General features: G+C 43.2%; 1 protein-coding gene across 1 annotated transcript; it reads right to left on the bottom strand.

Annotated features, from left to right (window-relative positions):
* Window positions 1–343: 343 nt before the first annotated feature.
* LOC137414155 (KH domain-containing, RNA-binding, signal transduction-associated protein 2) lies at window positions 344–17,901 on the bottom strand (the record flags this gene model as incomplete). The annotated part of the gene is made up of 4 exons (XM_078769487.1): window positions 344–1,245; window positions 10,267–10,328; window positions 10,547–10,656; window positions 17,650–17,901. Coding segments are annotated over 4 exons (522 nt in total), but the record flags the coding sequence as incomplete, so codon positions are not given.
* Between the last annotated feature and the right edge of the window lie 270 nt (window positions 17,902–18,171).

The following is an 18,171-nucleotide window of genomic DNA, read 5'->3' as shown; positions in this document are numbered from 1 at the left end:
TCAACGCAATTCATGTTAAATTGAACCGATTTAAAATTTCATTTGTTTTTGTTTGTTTGCAAAATTCAATGTGTCCGTGGGACTATAAAGCCAACGAGATAAATTAACATTCAGTAACATTGTTCCTTGTTTGTTAAGTAAGCATAAGTGTATCTGACCTGGTAAAGCTGGAAGCAGAGAGCAGGTGTGGGGTGTGAAGGTGCTTGAAGCAAAATGATTGGCAGTTCCTTCAGGTGGCAAGCCATCATTTTAAAGGCAAAACGTTTGTGGGCAGCAGCACTGCACGAGCCATTAAAACCATTCCCTTTGAAGCAGCACTTTGAAGTCACACAGGGTAGAAAGCTTATTTTGAAGGAAACATCTAACTTTATTTCCAACGAAACCAATTTTTTTTTTCTACAGTGAAAATGCTGTAAAAGAAAGTTTCACATTTTAACTACAGGCCATAAAAATGTTATTGGCTCCAGTTTATAAGCACAGTTACATGAGCATGTACCGAATAATAACTACAAAAGAATTCATTATCGTCAAACCAAAAATACAATCCTGCATTACTGAACAAGGCAGCCGCAACACCGAATATGCAAGTTGGAGTACATGTTTCCTAAACAAATTAATTTTTCCCAATGAAAAAAAAAAATACCCATTTGTTACAATAGCAGTTGATTCAGTCATTTAAAAATGACGTACAGACGAATGCGTCCTCAAGGTGAAACAACAAATTATGGCATTTATTTTTCCATTAAAAAGCCACGATTAAGCTAATGGGAAAGAACCATCAAGTTATGCTGGTAATTCCAACAAAAGACATACTGACTCTTAAAATATTCGTCATTTCAACTACATCCATGCAGCAGTACTTGAGCTTTTAGATAGAGCTTATTTTGGACAGAATGTGAAAAAGAAAAATGCACATGCTTCACCTTTGACCAAAAAAAACAACAAAATACAAGTTCTGCAGTCCACAAAATCTATAACTGGAGCTCTGTAAATACGGTACTCCTTGCTAACCACCCCCACCCCCAAAAAAAATTGAATTCAGAGGACGTGTCACAACAGGGCAAGCTAATACTCGATTGGGAATTTGAGAAAGACTCGATTTAAAGGGCCTGGGCCAGGTGTGTAGCGTTGGGAGCATCAGGGCAGTTCAGTACCCTGGGTAAGGGTGACTGCGATAGACACCATGCGTCGCAAGGGAAGGAGGGGCTTTCGGCCGACTTGCACCCACCCAGTCTCTTTGCTCGCCTTGGGTGGGAGAGGGAAGTTCACATGCAAAACGGAGATTTACACTTCTGATTTTTCGATTATCGCTTCATGTCCACTACCCAGAGAGTTTAATCCTTGCAGTCAGGCTAGCCATTCATAACTTTAGGTCACCGATGTCATCGAGATGTTTGCAAGCCTTACAGAAGATGGAATTGCAACTGGCTTCACCAATAAAACAGCATATTATGAAGCAACTTATGAAGGAGAAATCTCCACAGGGCGACACCATAGATCAACAATCCAAAAGGGTTCGTGCACGTCAGGTGGATTTTAACAAGTTTGTATACAAATGCATTTCGGAACATAGTTGTTTCTCTTTCAATTCTGGGCATAGTTATTTCTTTTGATATGAAAAGTTAAAAATAAAATCAAAACATTGGGACAAATCTGAACACAAACATGAACGCACATACGGACACACCAAACTCCATGATCCCGCAAGGATAGTCAAGCCAAAACATCTGCACCTTGGCAATAAGGCCAAAAGGCCTGGTCATAATGCAGACAGGTTGGTGGCCTCTGTCTTCTACGATCTCCTTCCCTCTTCTGGTTTAACTCCCAAAATCCAGGCTCACTGCTCACCTCAACTCATTTGTTCCTCTTTTCCCACATGTGAACCAGACTTCCTCATTCTTCAGTTCCATGCTCCCTGCTGTTCACCACTACCACAGGTCACTCCCTCCACCCCCATCCATATTCATGATACTCTCTACTCTCGTTAACTCTCTTAGACACCCTTCCTTTCCAGGTTATTGTGTTCTCCCCACTCTCCCACAGCCTCCTTTGAGTTTTTGTTCCATTTTATGTTTCATCCCCAGTTTTCCCTTACTCCTCTTGCTGACTTTAAACTTACATCGTTTATTAACCTAAAGTCTCCCACCCCCCCCCCCCTTCCACCCCACCCTCTATTTGACATTTCCTCCCCATGTCCATTCTTCCTCCAAATGTACCTGGGTGTCCATCTACCCAACCCTTACTTGCAAGGATAGAAAAAGACAAATTCGTTTCAGAAACTAAAGACAGAAGTAGGAAAAAAAAAAAAAAATCAGACAAAATAAAGGCCAAAGAAGAAAACCAGAGTTGAAAACCACATCATATCCTGCCAGCAGGACTGGACTGATGAAGGACTCGCATGAAGAGTCTATAATTAAACCAATGAGCAAAATAAAAACGCAGAGATGACCACGGATCAAACTAGAACGGCACTCGGTGGAGCGCATACCTCGGTCAGGTTGAACAGTTTACGGGTTCGATGCCACCATTAGGCTGGATCTGGATCCGGAACTGAACCAAAATCTAATGGGATCGTTCTTGTCACTTACCCAACTCATCCACTAGTTTTGTCCAAATCTGTCAATAACTTTTTGAGATATAGTGCTCACAGACAGATACACAAACAAACAAACAGACAGGGGCGAAAACATAACCTCCGTCCACCTTTGGTGGCGGAGGTGATTATCAATGAAAATTTGGTTTAATCAACAACATGTCCACATTATTTGGTTCTTCAATCAGGTAAAAGGAATGTCTAAGTTCAATACAAAACATTTACTGGCTCATGAACTAATAAAAAGTAAATCCCTCCCTTAATCCAACAACTCCCCTCCCGCACAATACATTACTCAAATGATCCATAAAAGCAACTACAGTATTGGTGTAAAAACAAGTCAGTACCTCACCAAGCTCGGCCCAAACAAGGGAGAAAAGACACACCGATTCCACAAGATCTGGTGAATATTCAGCACCATTTATCCATGATGGCAAAGTGTATTTGCGACAGAGGAAGATCTCTGGAGAAAGCTTCTCATGTGATGGCCGAATGTCTCGAATTGTCGATAAGAAAGTTTATATCGATCACGGTGGGCATTCCAGATGTGTAAAGTTAACATCATTCCAAAAAAGAATTTAAATTTTTTTTCCACACAACAGACGTGATTGATTGTGACAATGAAAGCCTCAAACATTCCATCATTATCTATATCCAGACATATCTAGCAATATTGTGAGGGCGGGAGATGGGAAGGGGGGAAAAGGTCGGAAAAATTACATTTTGATTTTGCGTTATTGCTTCCAAGCATCTCTTGCCTTGAGAGGATGTTTAACAAAGAATGAAGTTAATAACCCTCTGACAAACCCTTTATCAGAGAATCTGTTTCAACAAACATGGACGGATATTGAACAACGTGACGTGATTGGGACAATAATTCCAATGGGTAATAAAAAGTTATCTTTTCTGTTTTTTAGCTGCAAACAGTTGCCAAAGCAAGCTCGCATACACCATTTCCAAGAAGCAAAGGCGATCAATGCCAATTGGAGTGATTCCTGAATAAAATTGTGAAGAGGAAGAAACGTGGTTAGCTAGTTGGGTGATGCGAGCCAATAAAATCACGTCCGTATAGTTTTTCGACGACTTCTAATGACCGAGGAATGTCTTGTGATTTTATAAATGCGAGATGGGTTTGAGATGACAAAAACAAAACGTTTTGATTGAAGGTTTTCACCTTGGTGATGAACACAAGTGACGAGTCTACAATTTGAGTAAAACTGGTTTCTCATGCAAAAAAATAAATAATTTAATGAACAGATTATTTCGTATACATGACCAAGGCTTGGGGAAGAGCGAGCTCAAAATGGAAAAGGGGAAACACCAACAGCAGAGTACAAGTGAGAGTGAGATCAAGGAGAAGGGGAGAAGGGGAGAAGGACACATGGGGGTGAACAAGCTGCACACAAGCTGAAAAAAAATCACAATCACATGGAAAAAGGGAGTGCTTGGGAATGTGGTCATTTGAGACAGAAGAGATCACAAATATGGATGGGGTAGTAGTGAACGACTGTATTGAAGCTTCGGAAGAACAGAAAAATGGAAATGAACAGAAAGGAGATGTTGGTTTCACAGGCGAGAGAGAGAAAAAACAAAAAAAACGAGTGGAGGTGAGTAGTGAGCCGGCATTTTGGGAGTTTAACAAGATGGTTACTGGAATACCATGCAGAAAGACCCTGCAGAAACCTGGGAGAGACTGAGCCAAGAGGGCTGAGGGTGCAAGACCACAAAGGAGGTGGTTCAATTCAGAGGCCACCCAAGTGCCTGCGATATGAAAGTAACAGTCAGACACTGAGCTTTGTTGTGGGAGATCCAAATGATTTTGAGGGCCTTGCTTTCCAAGACATCAAGAAGGGCAAAGTGTGAGGAAGGGGCACCAGCCCAATGAGCAATACTCCATCAACATTGCAGGTTGTCAAGAGTTCAGATGAATTCAAGGAAAGACCTCGCATAATGAAGGATACCCAGTCGGCAGCTGGCTTTGGAAGCCATATTGGAAATATGGTCTGCCCAAGAAAGATCATGGCTGATGGTGAGGCACAAAAGTACATGACTTAACCTCTTCAAGTGGTTTCTTTGGGAAGCAAATTGGAGGGTTTGCCAGGCACTCTTTTCGGAGAGACTGGCTAAGTGTGTGAGATTTGGCGGGGTTGAAGGACGTATTCCAATCGTTAAACCAGTTCCTGATTCTATCGAGGTCTGCAGAGAGGGAAGAGGCTGTCTGAAGGATGAGTAATGATACGGCAGATGGTGGAATCATCAGCAAAGATTTAGGCAGGATTTCTCAGGGAATCAGAAGGACAATTGATGAAAATGAGGACCAAGACACTGCCTTGGGACACTACATACTTGAAAGGGAGAGCATATGAGAGGATCCCTTGAAAAGCTACGTGCAGAATGCGGGAGAGGATGAAGTCAGTGATCCATGAGAGAAGGTGGCTTTGGATTCCATAAGTAGAGAGTTTGGAGATCAAGGTGTGGTGCCAAACTGTCAAATGCTCAAATAAGCAAGACGGGTGTGATCTCGTGTTTGAGATTCAGGACTCCCATCAATTGTTGGGAGAGTCGAAGCAGCACGTCCATAGGTAGAATTACAACAACAACAGGCATTTTAAGGCCATTTTCCCTGCAAGAGCGAGGGTTGGCCTTGCGGTCCCCATGACAATATTCTCCATTTTGCCCTATTTTCTGCATCTCCACTTGTTAACCTCCTTGCACGCATTTCTTCTTCCACCATCTTCAGCCAAGTCTTTCTCGGTCTTCCCCGTCCTCTACTTCCTTCCACATTCATTTTCATCACTGTTCTCAACAAGTCACTTTCATACTTCCTCAACACATGACCAAACCATCTCAAACTGTTTCTCTTCACAGCATCCATCACAGGCTCAATTCCCATCATCTTTCGCAATTCATCATTTGTCTTCCTCTCTCTTAACGATACTACACACATCCACCGAACCATTCGCATTTCCACCCTTTCCAGCCTCCGTTCATCACCCATGTCTCACTCCCATAAATCATAACACTTCTCACACATGCAGCATACACCTTTCCCTTCAGCTTCAACGACACTCCCCTCCTCGTCAGCACACCACTCAGTTCCCGAAACTTCTTCCATGCGCATCTCACTCCAGCAACCGTTGCCGAGTCTGATCCACCTTCTCCATCCAGCATGTCTCCTCTATAACAAAATGTTTTCACACCTTCCAGCTTCACGCCGTCTCCAAGATCCAACTCAACATTTCCTTCATCAGCAGCTCCCTCTGTGCACACCTTGCACTTGAATGTAGCTGCCACACTGGTTAATGACCCTCTCAAACCACTACATTTTTGATGAACACACTCAGCGCACATTGTACATTGAATGAAGTTCACTCCGACACCCTTCCTGCACACAGCACACGGCCACTTCCCAGTTCTTTCCACCTCACCACATGCTTTATGACTTGCCATCACCTTCGTCTTTCCGATATTCACCTTCAGACCTTTTGTCTCTATACATTCCTTCCACTTGTTCATCTTCTCCTTCAGTCCATCCATACTTTCTGCAATCAACACCATTTCATCTGCAGACAACAACTCCCACGGTAAACTCTCCTTTACGTTCTGAGCCAGCACCTCCATCACAGCTACAAATAGTAGTGGACTTAGTACCGACCACTGATGCACTCCCACCTTCACCTCAAACTCACCACTGTTCCCGTCCTTCGTCCTTACAGCTGTGCGCACTCTTTTCTACATTGCCATCACTGCTCTGATCAACCATTCCTCCACTCCTAACTTTCTCAACACCCATGTCACTACTTTCCATGGAACCCCATCGGATGCTTTCTCCAGATCAACAAACCCAAGAAACAACTTCTTCCTCTTCTCCATGTACTTCTCCTGCAACTGCCTCGCAATAAAGAGCGCATCTGTCGTTCCTCTTCCTGGCATACATCCAAACTGCATTTCGTCGATCTTCACCTTCTTCCTTATCCTCCTCTCCAACACCCTTTCCAATACCTTCATTCCATGCTCCAATAACTTTATCGCTTGATACGAGCCACAGTCCAGAGCGTCACCTTTCCCCTTGTGTAGAGGGACGAGGGTACTCGGTTCCCAATCCACTGGAATGCGGCCTTCTTTCACCACCAGATTACAGATCTCTGTCATTCTCTTCACACCCCAACTTCCTGCTGCCTTCAACACATCTCCCACAACTCCCGTCGGCCCTCCCGCTTTTCTACTCATCGATTTATCGCTTCCTCAACTTCCTTCTCAGTTATCTTCTCTGCCGGTCCTAAAACTGGGTTACTCTCAATGTTGTCATTCCATTCATTCTCTGCATTCAACAGCATTTCCATACATCTCTTCCATCTTCCTTTAATTCCATCTGGGTCCACAACGATTTGTCCCACTTCATCCTTCAAGCAACTCACCCCCATCACATCAAACCTCTCTTTCGCTACATGCTTTGTAATCCTGAATACGGCTCTGACCGCCTTCCGAATCCAAGCGTTCTCCGAACATTTTCCTACATGCCTCCTGCGCCTTTGCTCCCTCTTTCATTGCAGCCTTCTTGGCTGCCTTATAATTTTCATGCTCTGCCTTTTCTGCCCCCGTACCCTTCGCGTTCTGCCACTCCTTGAACTTCTTCCTCTTCTCGTCAATCCTCTTTCCAACTTCATCATCCCACCACCATGTTTCCGAGTGCCGGTGGTCCTTTTGTCCATCCACATACCTCACCAACGGCTCCCAACAGACTAGCTTTCATTGACATCCAACCACTTTCAAGCTCAACCACATCATCCTCTTCCCTACTCAGCCTCTCTTTTAATGCCTCCCTTACTGTCACCTCTTTCAACCTCCACACCTTCATTCTCGGTTGGGACTTCACCCGCCGAGCTCTCCTCGCACCTTTCACCCTTATGTCGCAGACAACCAAGTGATGCTGTGAAACAGCCTCCTCCCCCGGGATCACCTTTGTGTCCCGGATGTGCCCCCTATCTCGCCTACGCACCATCAGGTAATCGACGGTTGTCGTCGACCCACCTGACGTGTATGTAACAAGCTTATTATCCTCTTTCTGGAACTGAGTATTACAAATCAACAATTCAGCTCCATCAGCAAACTCCAAAATCCTTTCACCTTCTCCATTTCTCACACCATATCCATAACCCCCATGAACTCCCTCAAAACCATCCATACTCCTTCCCACATGTCCATTTAGGTCTCCTCCCACCACAATAACTTCCTCATCTTTCACGTTTTCCATCAGCTTCTCTATCGCACACCAGAACTTGTCCTTCTCTTCATCGCTCCGACCAACCTGCGGAGCATATCCAGAGATGACGTTCACCAAGAGCTTTCCAAGCATCATTTTCACCATCATCAACCTATCACTCACTCTAGTCACACTCACCACACTGTCCACAAACTCCTCAGAAAACAGGACACCAACACCATTCACGCCCTCCAGGCACACTTGCCACACAAACTTGTATTTCTGCCCCTGCCTACCCTTCACCATTCTCACACCACTTCCCTTCAATCTCGTCTCTTGCACACAACATATGTCCACTCTTCTTCTGACCAATACTTCCACCACTTCTCCTGATCTCCCTGTCATTGTCCCCACATTCCATGTCCCAAACCTCAGAAACCGATCTCCACTTCGGGCTGGACCCTGCCCATGTCAAAGGTTAAAGGTAGAGTAATATATATATTTATTATTCATTCATTCATTCATTCGCACACCATGTCAAAGCTCATTGAGGAGCTAGAACAAAGAACAGATCAGGACGTAACAGCAAAATAAAGAACAGTAGAATGGGGGAGGGGGGGGGGAGCGGGGCATCAACGGCAGGGTTGAGGGACAAAATGGAGTGAGACTTGGAGAAACTAGGGATGTGGTAAAGAAAGAAGTCTAGGGAAGGACAGAGGGGATGCAGAAGATGGATGCAACTGGGAATTCTCAGGAAGGAAAAACTGTAAACTTATAAAGAGGTGGACTTGGGAATGGTTAGTGGGGGTAAAAAGATCATGGCTTTGGATGGAGGATGACCTGAGACGGTGAACATGCGTCTTGAACCCTGAAGGGAAGATTGAGATTGAGGGGAATGCGGAAGTTGGTTCTACAGGTGGGGAGAGGGGGGAGGGTTGGGAGAAGCGAGGGTGGAAGGGAGGGGGAAGGAGGAAAGAATGAATGGAGCTGTGCAGGGAGTCTGAGTTTCACCAAAAGGGGGTTGCTGGCTGATCGCCTGCACACTGCAGAAACTTTGAGGTGGGACGAGGAGAGGAGAGAGCGTGGAAAGAAAGAGCAGAGGATGCAAGAACAGGAAGGAGGAAGGAGGTGGGAGAATACAGAGACCACCGAGCTGCTTGTGATGTGAAAGTGATAGGCCAATCGACTCAGCTTCGGCGTGGGAAATTCCAATAATCTTAGGCTTTGGAAATGAGCTTAAAAATGTGGTTTGCCCCATAAATAAAATGGCCGACAGTGAGACCCAAAAGTTTGTGGATGAATTTCAAGAGGATTGTTAAGAAGACAGATGGGTAGGATTGTCAGATGATCCTTTCAAAGACATCTTCGTACTTTACTTGATCCTGAACAGACTCGAAGGATAGTGTAGGCCTCATGTGGAGTAGAATGGGGGTGGTTTTTGGAAGGGGTAGGGGTTTAGTTGTGCTTGTTGTCTTGAGAACAGTAGGGGTATTGCACGTGGGTCCTTCCTCCCCACCCCCGAGCATTTTGCTCTTCTAATTTAAAGTTATTGTGTGAAAATGTCTCATCGACAGCATGTAAAGCCTCATTAATAGTCAGGTTCACTATGTTTTTTCGTTCAAAATTTTGGTAGATTAGCAAAACTATACATTTTTGGAATATTCAGAGCATGAGGAATCCTAAAATTAATGTTTACATTTGCGTAGACAGCTTTGCGAAAATGACACTCAGGACAGTGATGAAGATCTGTAAAAGCATATTCCTGAACGGTATAGACCTCGTAGATCCTGTGTATAGGACTTATAGTTCAATCTGATACTACCTATAACTTCAAAGGACTTGCAATATCATGTATTATGTAATACAGTTATATCACAAATATAAAGACAATGGTTTTCAATTACCTTTGTTTGTTGCTTTTCTATAATCCTGAGCACTATTTTGAGGCCTTTATTGGATTCCTTGACCCAGAAAACATAGGATTAGCATATTTAATGAAGTCTCTAGGTTGACTAGAAGCCGAGATCGCGCAAAATATGTATTTTATGGCGGCCATTTTCAAAATCCAAAATGGCGGCCATGCAGGTGTCTGTGCAAATGCCAACATTGATTTTCAGATTCTCCATGCTCTGAAGATTCCAAAAATGTACAGGTTTGCTAATCCCAAAATTTTGAAAGAAATTATATTTGTTAACATAGTGAACCTGACTATCTTCATCACTGTCCTGAGTGTCATTTTCGCAAAGGTGTCTACGCAAATGCAAACATTAATTTTTGGATTCCTCATTTTCTGAATATTCCAAAAATGTATAGTTTTGCTAATCTACCAAAATTTTGAACGAAATTCTATTTGTTAACATAGTGAACCTGACTATAATCACAAAAGTTTGTTTGTTCTCTTACTATGCATTAGGGAGTGACCAGGATACAATAAATTGCTAAACAACCAAATAAATAAAGTTGCACTCACCATACGGTCCAAAAGACTCCGCCGTACTTCCATGGCCGTACTCGAAAGTCTCAGTTCCCGCGCTGGTTCCACACAAGTTGGAAATTAGGGCAGTCCTATCACATAAGTCTTTACAATCAGTTCTGAAAATGAATGTCTTTTTACTGGAGGAACTGTGTTTTTACATGCATATTTGTGTGACAGTTCTTCCATGAACATGCGCTGCAAAAAGTAAATCAGCACTTTTTTCTTGTTTGGGCACAAATATAATTTCAAGGTTATTTTGCTCAATCACAAGTACCTTTGCGGAGCTGTAGCCTCATGCTCATATCCTTCATACGAACTCCCCGGGTAGGTGTAAGCATCTCGCGGATCACGCTCGTAAGAGTAAGGCTCATAAGAGTCATAGCTCTGCAAGAAATCAGATCAGAAGCACAAAATTATCTTTAAAAGATTAGTGCTGCCGAAAGCACCCAGAAGCAAGACTCCAATTAGCACAATGAATCCAAAAATAAAAAAGCATCAACTTTTCTCATCTCTGCATTTACTTGAGGCCCTATCCCCATGTTGAGTGCATGTAAAGGTGTGAGAAAATGTCAAAATAAAATGCATTTGCGAACGAGAAAGCATATAGACTGGGAGATGACAAGAATCAAGAGGCCTAAACAGCGGAAACAATGCATATAGCTGTATGACAATTTCTGCTTGTTTGGTACTCGATGTCCGAGCTTACTTTAATAAAAATGTACAAGACATAAGATTGAAAGAATTTCATCTATTCACTTCAGAAGGTGGTGCCAAGTCAAAAGTACACTTAACATCAAAAGGAACAACTATCTAATATCTACAAATGTGCAGTCGTGGCCAAAAATATTGGCACCATTGCACCTTTTTCAAATAATGCACCATTTCTTCCAGTAAATTGTTGAAATTAAAAAAACTTTTGGTATCCACATATATTTCTTTGGTTTGCTGTGGAACAAAACAAAAAAAGCTGAAACAAATGACCAAATCTTAGCTTATTCCACACAGAAATCCTAAAATGGCCCAGACTATTATTGGCACCTTTGAGAAGTTGTTAGAAATAATTGGATTTCAAGCAGGTGATTCGCCTTTACTTTGGAATTGAACTCATCTGTGGTGAGTTGCAGGTGCCTGCAATGTAAAAAATCACTCATTCAACCAGTTTGAATAGAGAAAAGGAGTCATTCTGCTGTTTTGTGTCACTGTGTGTACCACACAATGAGCATGGAGAAAAGAAAGAAAACCAGGGAATTGTCTGAGGTCAGACACAAGATTGTAGGCAAGCATGGACAATCTCAAGGCGACAAGTCCATCTCCAGAGACCTTGATGTTCTTGTGTCCACCGTGCACAATGTTACCAGGAAGTTTAAGGCCCATGGCACTGCAGCCAACCTCCCTGGACGTGGCCGCATGAGAAAACTTGATCGAAGATTGCAGCGAAGGATTGTTCGAATGGTGGAGAAAACACCTCGATCAACTTCCAAACAGATTCAAACGGACATTCAGAAACAAGGTGCGACAGTTTCAACTCGCACCACCAGTCACCAACTCAATGAAAGGGGGTTCTATGGTCGGAGACCCAGGAATACCCCACTGTTGAGAGAGAGAGAGAGAGAGACTTAAGAAAGCCTGACTGGAGTTTTCCAAAACACACCTGAACAAGCGGAAATCCTTTTGGGAGAATGTCCTGTGGACAGATGAGACCAAATTAGAGCTTTTTGGTAAAGGACATCAGCTCTATGTTTACAGAAATCAAAATGAAGCCTTCAAAGAAAAGAACACCTTCCCTACAGTCAAACATGGAGGAGGTTCAGTGATGTTTTGGGGTTGGTGTGCTGCCTCTGGCACTGGGTGCCTTGAATGTGTGCATGGCATCATGAAATCAGATTACCAAGGCATTTTGGAGCACAATGTTCAACCCAGTGGCAGAAAGCTGGGTCTCCATCGAAGGTCATGGGTCTTGCAGCAGGATAATGACCCCAAACACTCTTTTTTTTAAAGCACACAGGAATGGTTCAAGACAAAGCGCTGGACTGTTCTGAAGTGGCCAGCAATGAGTCCAGATCTAAATCCCATTGAACACCTGTGGGGAGATTTGAAAACGGCAGTTGTGAGAAGGCACCCTTCAAATCTTGGAGAACTGGAGCAGTTTGCGCAGGAAGAGTGGGACAAACTGCCAGTAGCAAGGTGTAGGAAGCTCATCCATGGCTAGAGGAAGCGCTCGACTGCAGTTATTTTGTCCAAAGGCATTGCGTGCTACCAAATATGAAGTCTCGGGTGTCAATACTTTTGTAACAATGCCATTTCTTTTTATTGCCTGACCAGCCGAAAGCACCCGGCGTTGCCCGGGTTCTTTTTGAATGAATTTACAACTATAATTCAGCTTTTACTCGCGGCCGTAGAAGATCGACTACAATAATTCAGCTCAGCTTTTAATTGCGAAATGGGCCCAGCCCGGCCGAGGCGGCCTCGACCAGCCTCGCCACCTAACCGAAAACCTTCCCGGGGCGCATCCCGACATTTTTTGTTTCAGAGATTTCCTCCTATAGTGGGGCAGATTTGTGTAACTATCCATAAGGATTGTGGATTTTGTGGTAAAAGCACCAAAATTGGCATATATGATGTTAAGGACCTACTAATTGATTTTAGATGTAGTACCAAGCAGGATTTTTTCCGAGAAGCCCATAAAGTGGAAAAATTCAAAATGGCCGCCGGCCGATTCGAAATATCTGTTAATTGTCATATCTTTATGAATAGTCAACGCAGAAACCTGAATGAAGTGTCTTTTTGTATGTTTCTGTACATGACGAATCCAATGGAACCATTATTTGCTTTGAAAAATGCATATAAATCAATATAATGGACAATTTCAGGTTGAAATTCAAGATCGCCACCATTCGATTTGTCGATATCTAGCAAATGTCATATTATACACAGTAATTCATATCACACCATGGATGAAGTGTATTTTATATATTAGACAGTATACATATTTCAGCCACAGTCGCACCATCAATAAAAAAAACAATAACATGGTTGTGATTTGTGTCATGCGGCACCCATACCGAGTGTCATATCTTCCCCAAAATATGTATATCGTATGAATGTCTTTCCAAACAGGAGGAATACAATGATACCCTCACCTCATTGCATCATCGTTTGGCTTAGATTGTCCATCGTGCCTTGCAGGATCTTGTAGTAATTAGGTGTGGGAAAACGAAATAGGTTATTGTCGTTATAATATTAATGTTTTTTTCGTTGTAGGTGACTGAACAGAAGTGACTGAAATCATGTCGACACGCAAGAAGTGCAAGCTTGTTCATAGAGAGACATTAAGATCACCTGCGACCACAAATGAACCTATTGACTGGAGTCTTTGTGCTTTATGCCAGGAACGTTCAGACAAACCATTGAACTGTCCAGTCAAATCAAAACGTCCCGACGTCGGTGCTGGATATCATACTCTCGGTGATAACTTGAACAGTTTTCTCAATTTGGCCAGCCAGCCATTACCTATCGACATAAGTAGGCTTGATGAAGGAGACGGTATTGGACACACACTGGCACGCAATCATGCCCAATGGCATGCATGCATCATGCCGATTCACATTCGCGACATGATGACCTTGCATGAACGACATCCTGGTGGAGCTAGCCAGTTTGCTCAAGGAGGCTTCGTGGTGCACAAAACGAAGCGTCCATTCTCTGCCTTAGCTATCGATCATGCACACGAACAAAATAACAAGGTCGTGAAAGGAGATGGTGGAGCAGTCGGGTTGCTGCAAAACCCAAAAGCCTTACTCCGTTGGATGGTGGCGGGACCAGAACTAGCAAGGGTCATTGAGGAGTTTGAGGTCAATTGTCTGGATCTAGGTCCTAGGAAAACTGATAAGACCACTCTCAGGCACCACGAGCATACTGCTTCGGCACAAGTCGCATTTGCTAAGGAGACTGCTGCTCTTGTTCGAGTAATATAAGACATGGGAAATCCATTCATGGAAGAGAGTGATGACCTCCTGGTACTTGACAGCCGAGATGTTGCTGATCCAGCTGTTGTCCAAACTGTGCGTGCGATAGAGAAGACAGGCCAGGAACAGTATGACAAGTACATGACTGAGCGAGTGATGGAGCGAATTACACCAGTATCTGATCCCATATGTAAAAATCAGATGCCTTTGTTCAGCCGACCACCATGTCGAGTTCCGTCCAAAGCGAAACAGATCGTGACATCACTCAAGAGTGACTGTGCATTGTTTTCCAGACTGTACATTGCCTGTCAAACCCGTGACGGAGACTTGGACAATTTCTTCCAGCATGAGAATCCAATCCTACCCTCCGTCATTGTCGCAGCTGGGAAAACTAAGGTTTGGGTCGAAATCTGATCTTGTTGAATGTCTGGAAAGGTGCTGCACATCATGTGGGGATGCTCCATTAGTTGATGTCATCATATTGGATGGTACTGCAATCATCAACATGCTCAGGCCCATTGGCATCAAAACGTTCCAAGAATATGCTACACAGGTATTTCTGCCTTATGTCAAAGCACAGCTGCGCAACGTGATGAGAATTGACATAATTTGGGATGTGTACCTGGATGAGAGTCTGAAGACCACTGCGAGAGAGAATCGAGGAAAAGGTGTTCGGCGGCGTGTTGCACTATCCAACATGATCCCAGGAAATTGGCAAGAGTTCTTGAGATTGGCAGACAACAAGACAGAACTATTCGACTTCTTGGCACACCAGGTAAGCTTTCAGTATTTCACTGGCTTTTAAAAAAAAACATATACATGTAGAATCGATTGTAAACTACACAATATCAATGACATGAAATTTAATCTAGCTTCTTTTCTTTGCCAATTTAGGTTGTAGAACATCTTTCTGCGGTAAAGGATGTGTATACAACATGCGGTCAGAATGTGCTCTGCACGAGAGTTCACCAGGACATCTCATCTCTAGCACCATGTACGCATGAGGAGGCAGACACACGGATGCTCCTTCATACAGTTGATGCAGCAAGGAGAGGGTATTGCCGAATCATGTTGCGTACTGTGGATACAGACGTGCTCGTCCTGGCAGTGTCTACTGTGGCACGCCTTGAAAACACTGAAATTTGGGTTGCTTTTGGCACTGGAAAGCACCTGAGGTACATTCCTGCCCACGATATCGCCACTGAGCTTGGTAGTGAGAAGGCACGTGCACTTCCTATGTTCCACGCCTTCACTGGTTGCGATACGGTGTCGTCATTCGCTGGTCGGGGGAAAAAGACTGCGTTCGACACATGGAAGTCCTTCACTGAAGTGACACCAGTATTCTCTACCTTGCTAACGGACCCGACGTCGCTCAATGATTGCATGTCTGTGCTCGAGTAGTATGTCATCCTGTTGTACGACCGCACATGCACAGAATCGAACGTTGATTCAGCTAGGAAACACATCTTCACTACAAAAGCGAGGTCCATCGACACCATACCACCCACCAGAGGAGCACTGTTACAGTGCACACAAAACGGGCAGTATACCAAGGTGGACATGTGTGGGGACAGGCACTTGTCCGTTGTCCAGTACTTCCATCACCAGAGACATGTGGTTGGCAGAAGAGTGCCACACAGGGTTGGCAACCATTATGGACGGTATTACCAGAGGCAGTGGCATCTTGTTCCGAGTTGCTCAGGTGTGGGTGCCAGAAAGGTTGTAGGGGACTATGCAAGTGTGTTAGAGCTGCTCTTAAATGTACATCACTCTGTCGTTGCACAATGTAATTGTTGTGACGTAATTGTGACCACAATGAGAGCAACTAATAGTTGTTTCAATGTAACATAAACATCCACACTCGAGAAAAACCATACACATTTTCGCACTGAGGGAAATGTTTCAGCCAGAGTGTACTTATTAAGTACTACTTAATATCTAAACCCAATGGTCAACATGTCATAATCAACACAGAAGTGTGAATATGTTTAAGGCTGGACGCTGGGTAAATATTCTATAAATGAACCAGCAGAAACTTGAAAAGTGCAAAATTCATGGTGTTGTTCAAAGTAATCGGCAACAATGTAATGATGTATGGTATGGGAAGTGTTATTTAATGTATAATGCATCGAGTATATATGCATTGGATACAAATGTGTAGATCTATATAATATGTCACTTAGTTTGTGTGGTATTTTTTCCTCCATCTTAATATGATTTAGAATTTGCAACTCGTAGTATAAATGATAAAGTAAAGTCGACTGTTTATGTATCTGGTCGATATCATAGAACTTGGCATTGCCATTGGTCACTATGAATTCAGCTTTTCTTAATTAGTGGTGCGATTTTGTCTGACATATGTGAATAAATCTACAACATACTTCATCCATGGTGTGATATGAATTACTGTGTATAATATGACATTTGCTAGATATCGACAAATCGAATGGTGGCGATCTTGAATTTCAACCTGAAATTGACCATTATATTGATTAGATTTATATGCATTTTTCAAAGCAAATAATGGTTCCATTGGATTCGTCATGTACAGAAACATACAAAAAGACACTTCATTCAGGTTTCTGCGTTGACTATTCATAAAGATATGACAATTAACAGATATTTCGAATCGGCCGGCAGCCATTTTGGATTTTTCCACTTTATGGGCTTCTCGGAAAAAATCATGCTTGGTACTATATCTAAAATCAATTAGTAGGTCCTTAACATCATATATGCCAATTTTGGTGCTTTTACCACAAAACCCACAATCATTTCACAAATCTGCCCCACTACTATCTTTCACCGTTCAGGAGATTAGCAGGTGCAGACAAACAACCAAACAAAAACATTATTTTATATATATGGAAGAAGATAATAGATAATATATAAATATAGAAGACAGAAGACAGAAGACAGAAGACAGATATAAAAGGAAATGTGAAGTTCTGAATCAAAAACAAAGGTTCTGTAATATTAACAGTGAAATAAAGAATTGTGGAGACCAAATACTTTTGTCAATTTCAATTTATTTTTCGAGAATATTCTGAGTTATTTGAAGAAATTGCAAGGGTGCCAATATTTTTTACCACAACTGTCGATGGCACTGCTCCTCCCGAACAATATATTTATTTTTCTTCGTTCGCATGCAGCACAAGGTTGAGGGTAGCATCATTGTCTGAGGGTGCAGCTGCGCCGCTGATGCAATGCCCTCTGCTCGTTCGGGCAGGTATTTGTAATTTGTTCAGGGTGCCGGCGATAACTCGGCTACTCTTCGTGAAGGATACGTGGGGTATTTCACATCCACCAATGAATGCTGACAGACAGGATGCCTGTTCAACGTCCATCGGTCCCATCCGAGGGACGCCACACACATTGATGAATCACCCTGCCTGTGAAACACCGGGAAACTCACATAATCACTATATTCAACCGGAGGCTTGGCAGGCATGGAAGCTGGAACCCCACTGGTAGGAAAAGTGTGTGGCAACTGTGTGCCGCGTCCAAAGCCACCACGTGTCGGCATCGCACTGGGCGCAGCTTGGCTGGTGGGTGGAACCGGGGGCATTGGAGGAGGTGGATGCGGAGGAGCAACGGGGGGAGGTGCACCACTTCCACCTCTCATTCCCCATCCATATGCTGCACCCCTTCCAGCAACAGGTTGCTGCTGAATAAGGAAAATGAAAAAAGTGACATCAAAAGGAAAAATGCACACAAGTGTTCATCCAGGTATTTCTCAAAAAAGTTCGAAAAAAATAAAACATTTCACAAGATCTGTTTCATTATATCGAGGCCTTGCTTACGGTCAGGGAGGGAAGGGGGGGTGGGGGGGAGGGGACGACAACTTTGCACTACAACTGTTGATTTTGTATATATAAAAATATATATATAAATAATATATTGTTGCGGAAATGAGGATTGTGTTTTTTTATTGTGT

The sequence above is a fragment of the Myxine glutinosa genome, unplaced genomic scaffold, assembly GCF_964187855.1.
Source record: "Myxine glutinosa unplaced genomic scaffold, kmMyxGlut1.1 SCAFFOLD_2764, whole genome shotgun sequence".
Lineage (NCBI taxonomy): Eukaryota > Metazoa > Chordata > Myxini > Myxiniformes > Myxinidae > Myxine > Myxine glutinosa.
The sequence above is the reverse complement of the archived record's forward strand: the minus strand, read 5'-3'. Positions and strand labels throughout refer to the sequence as shown.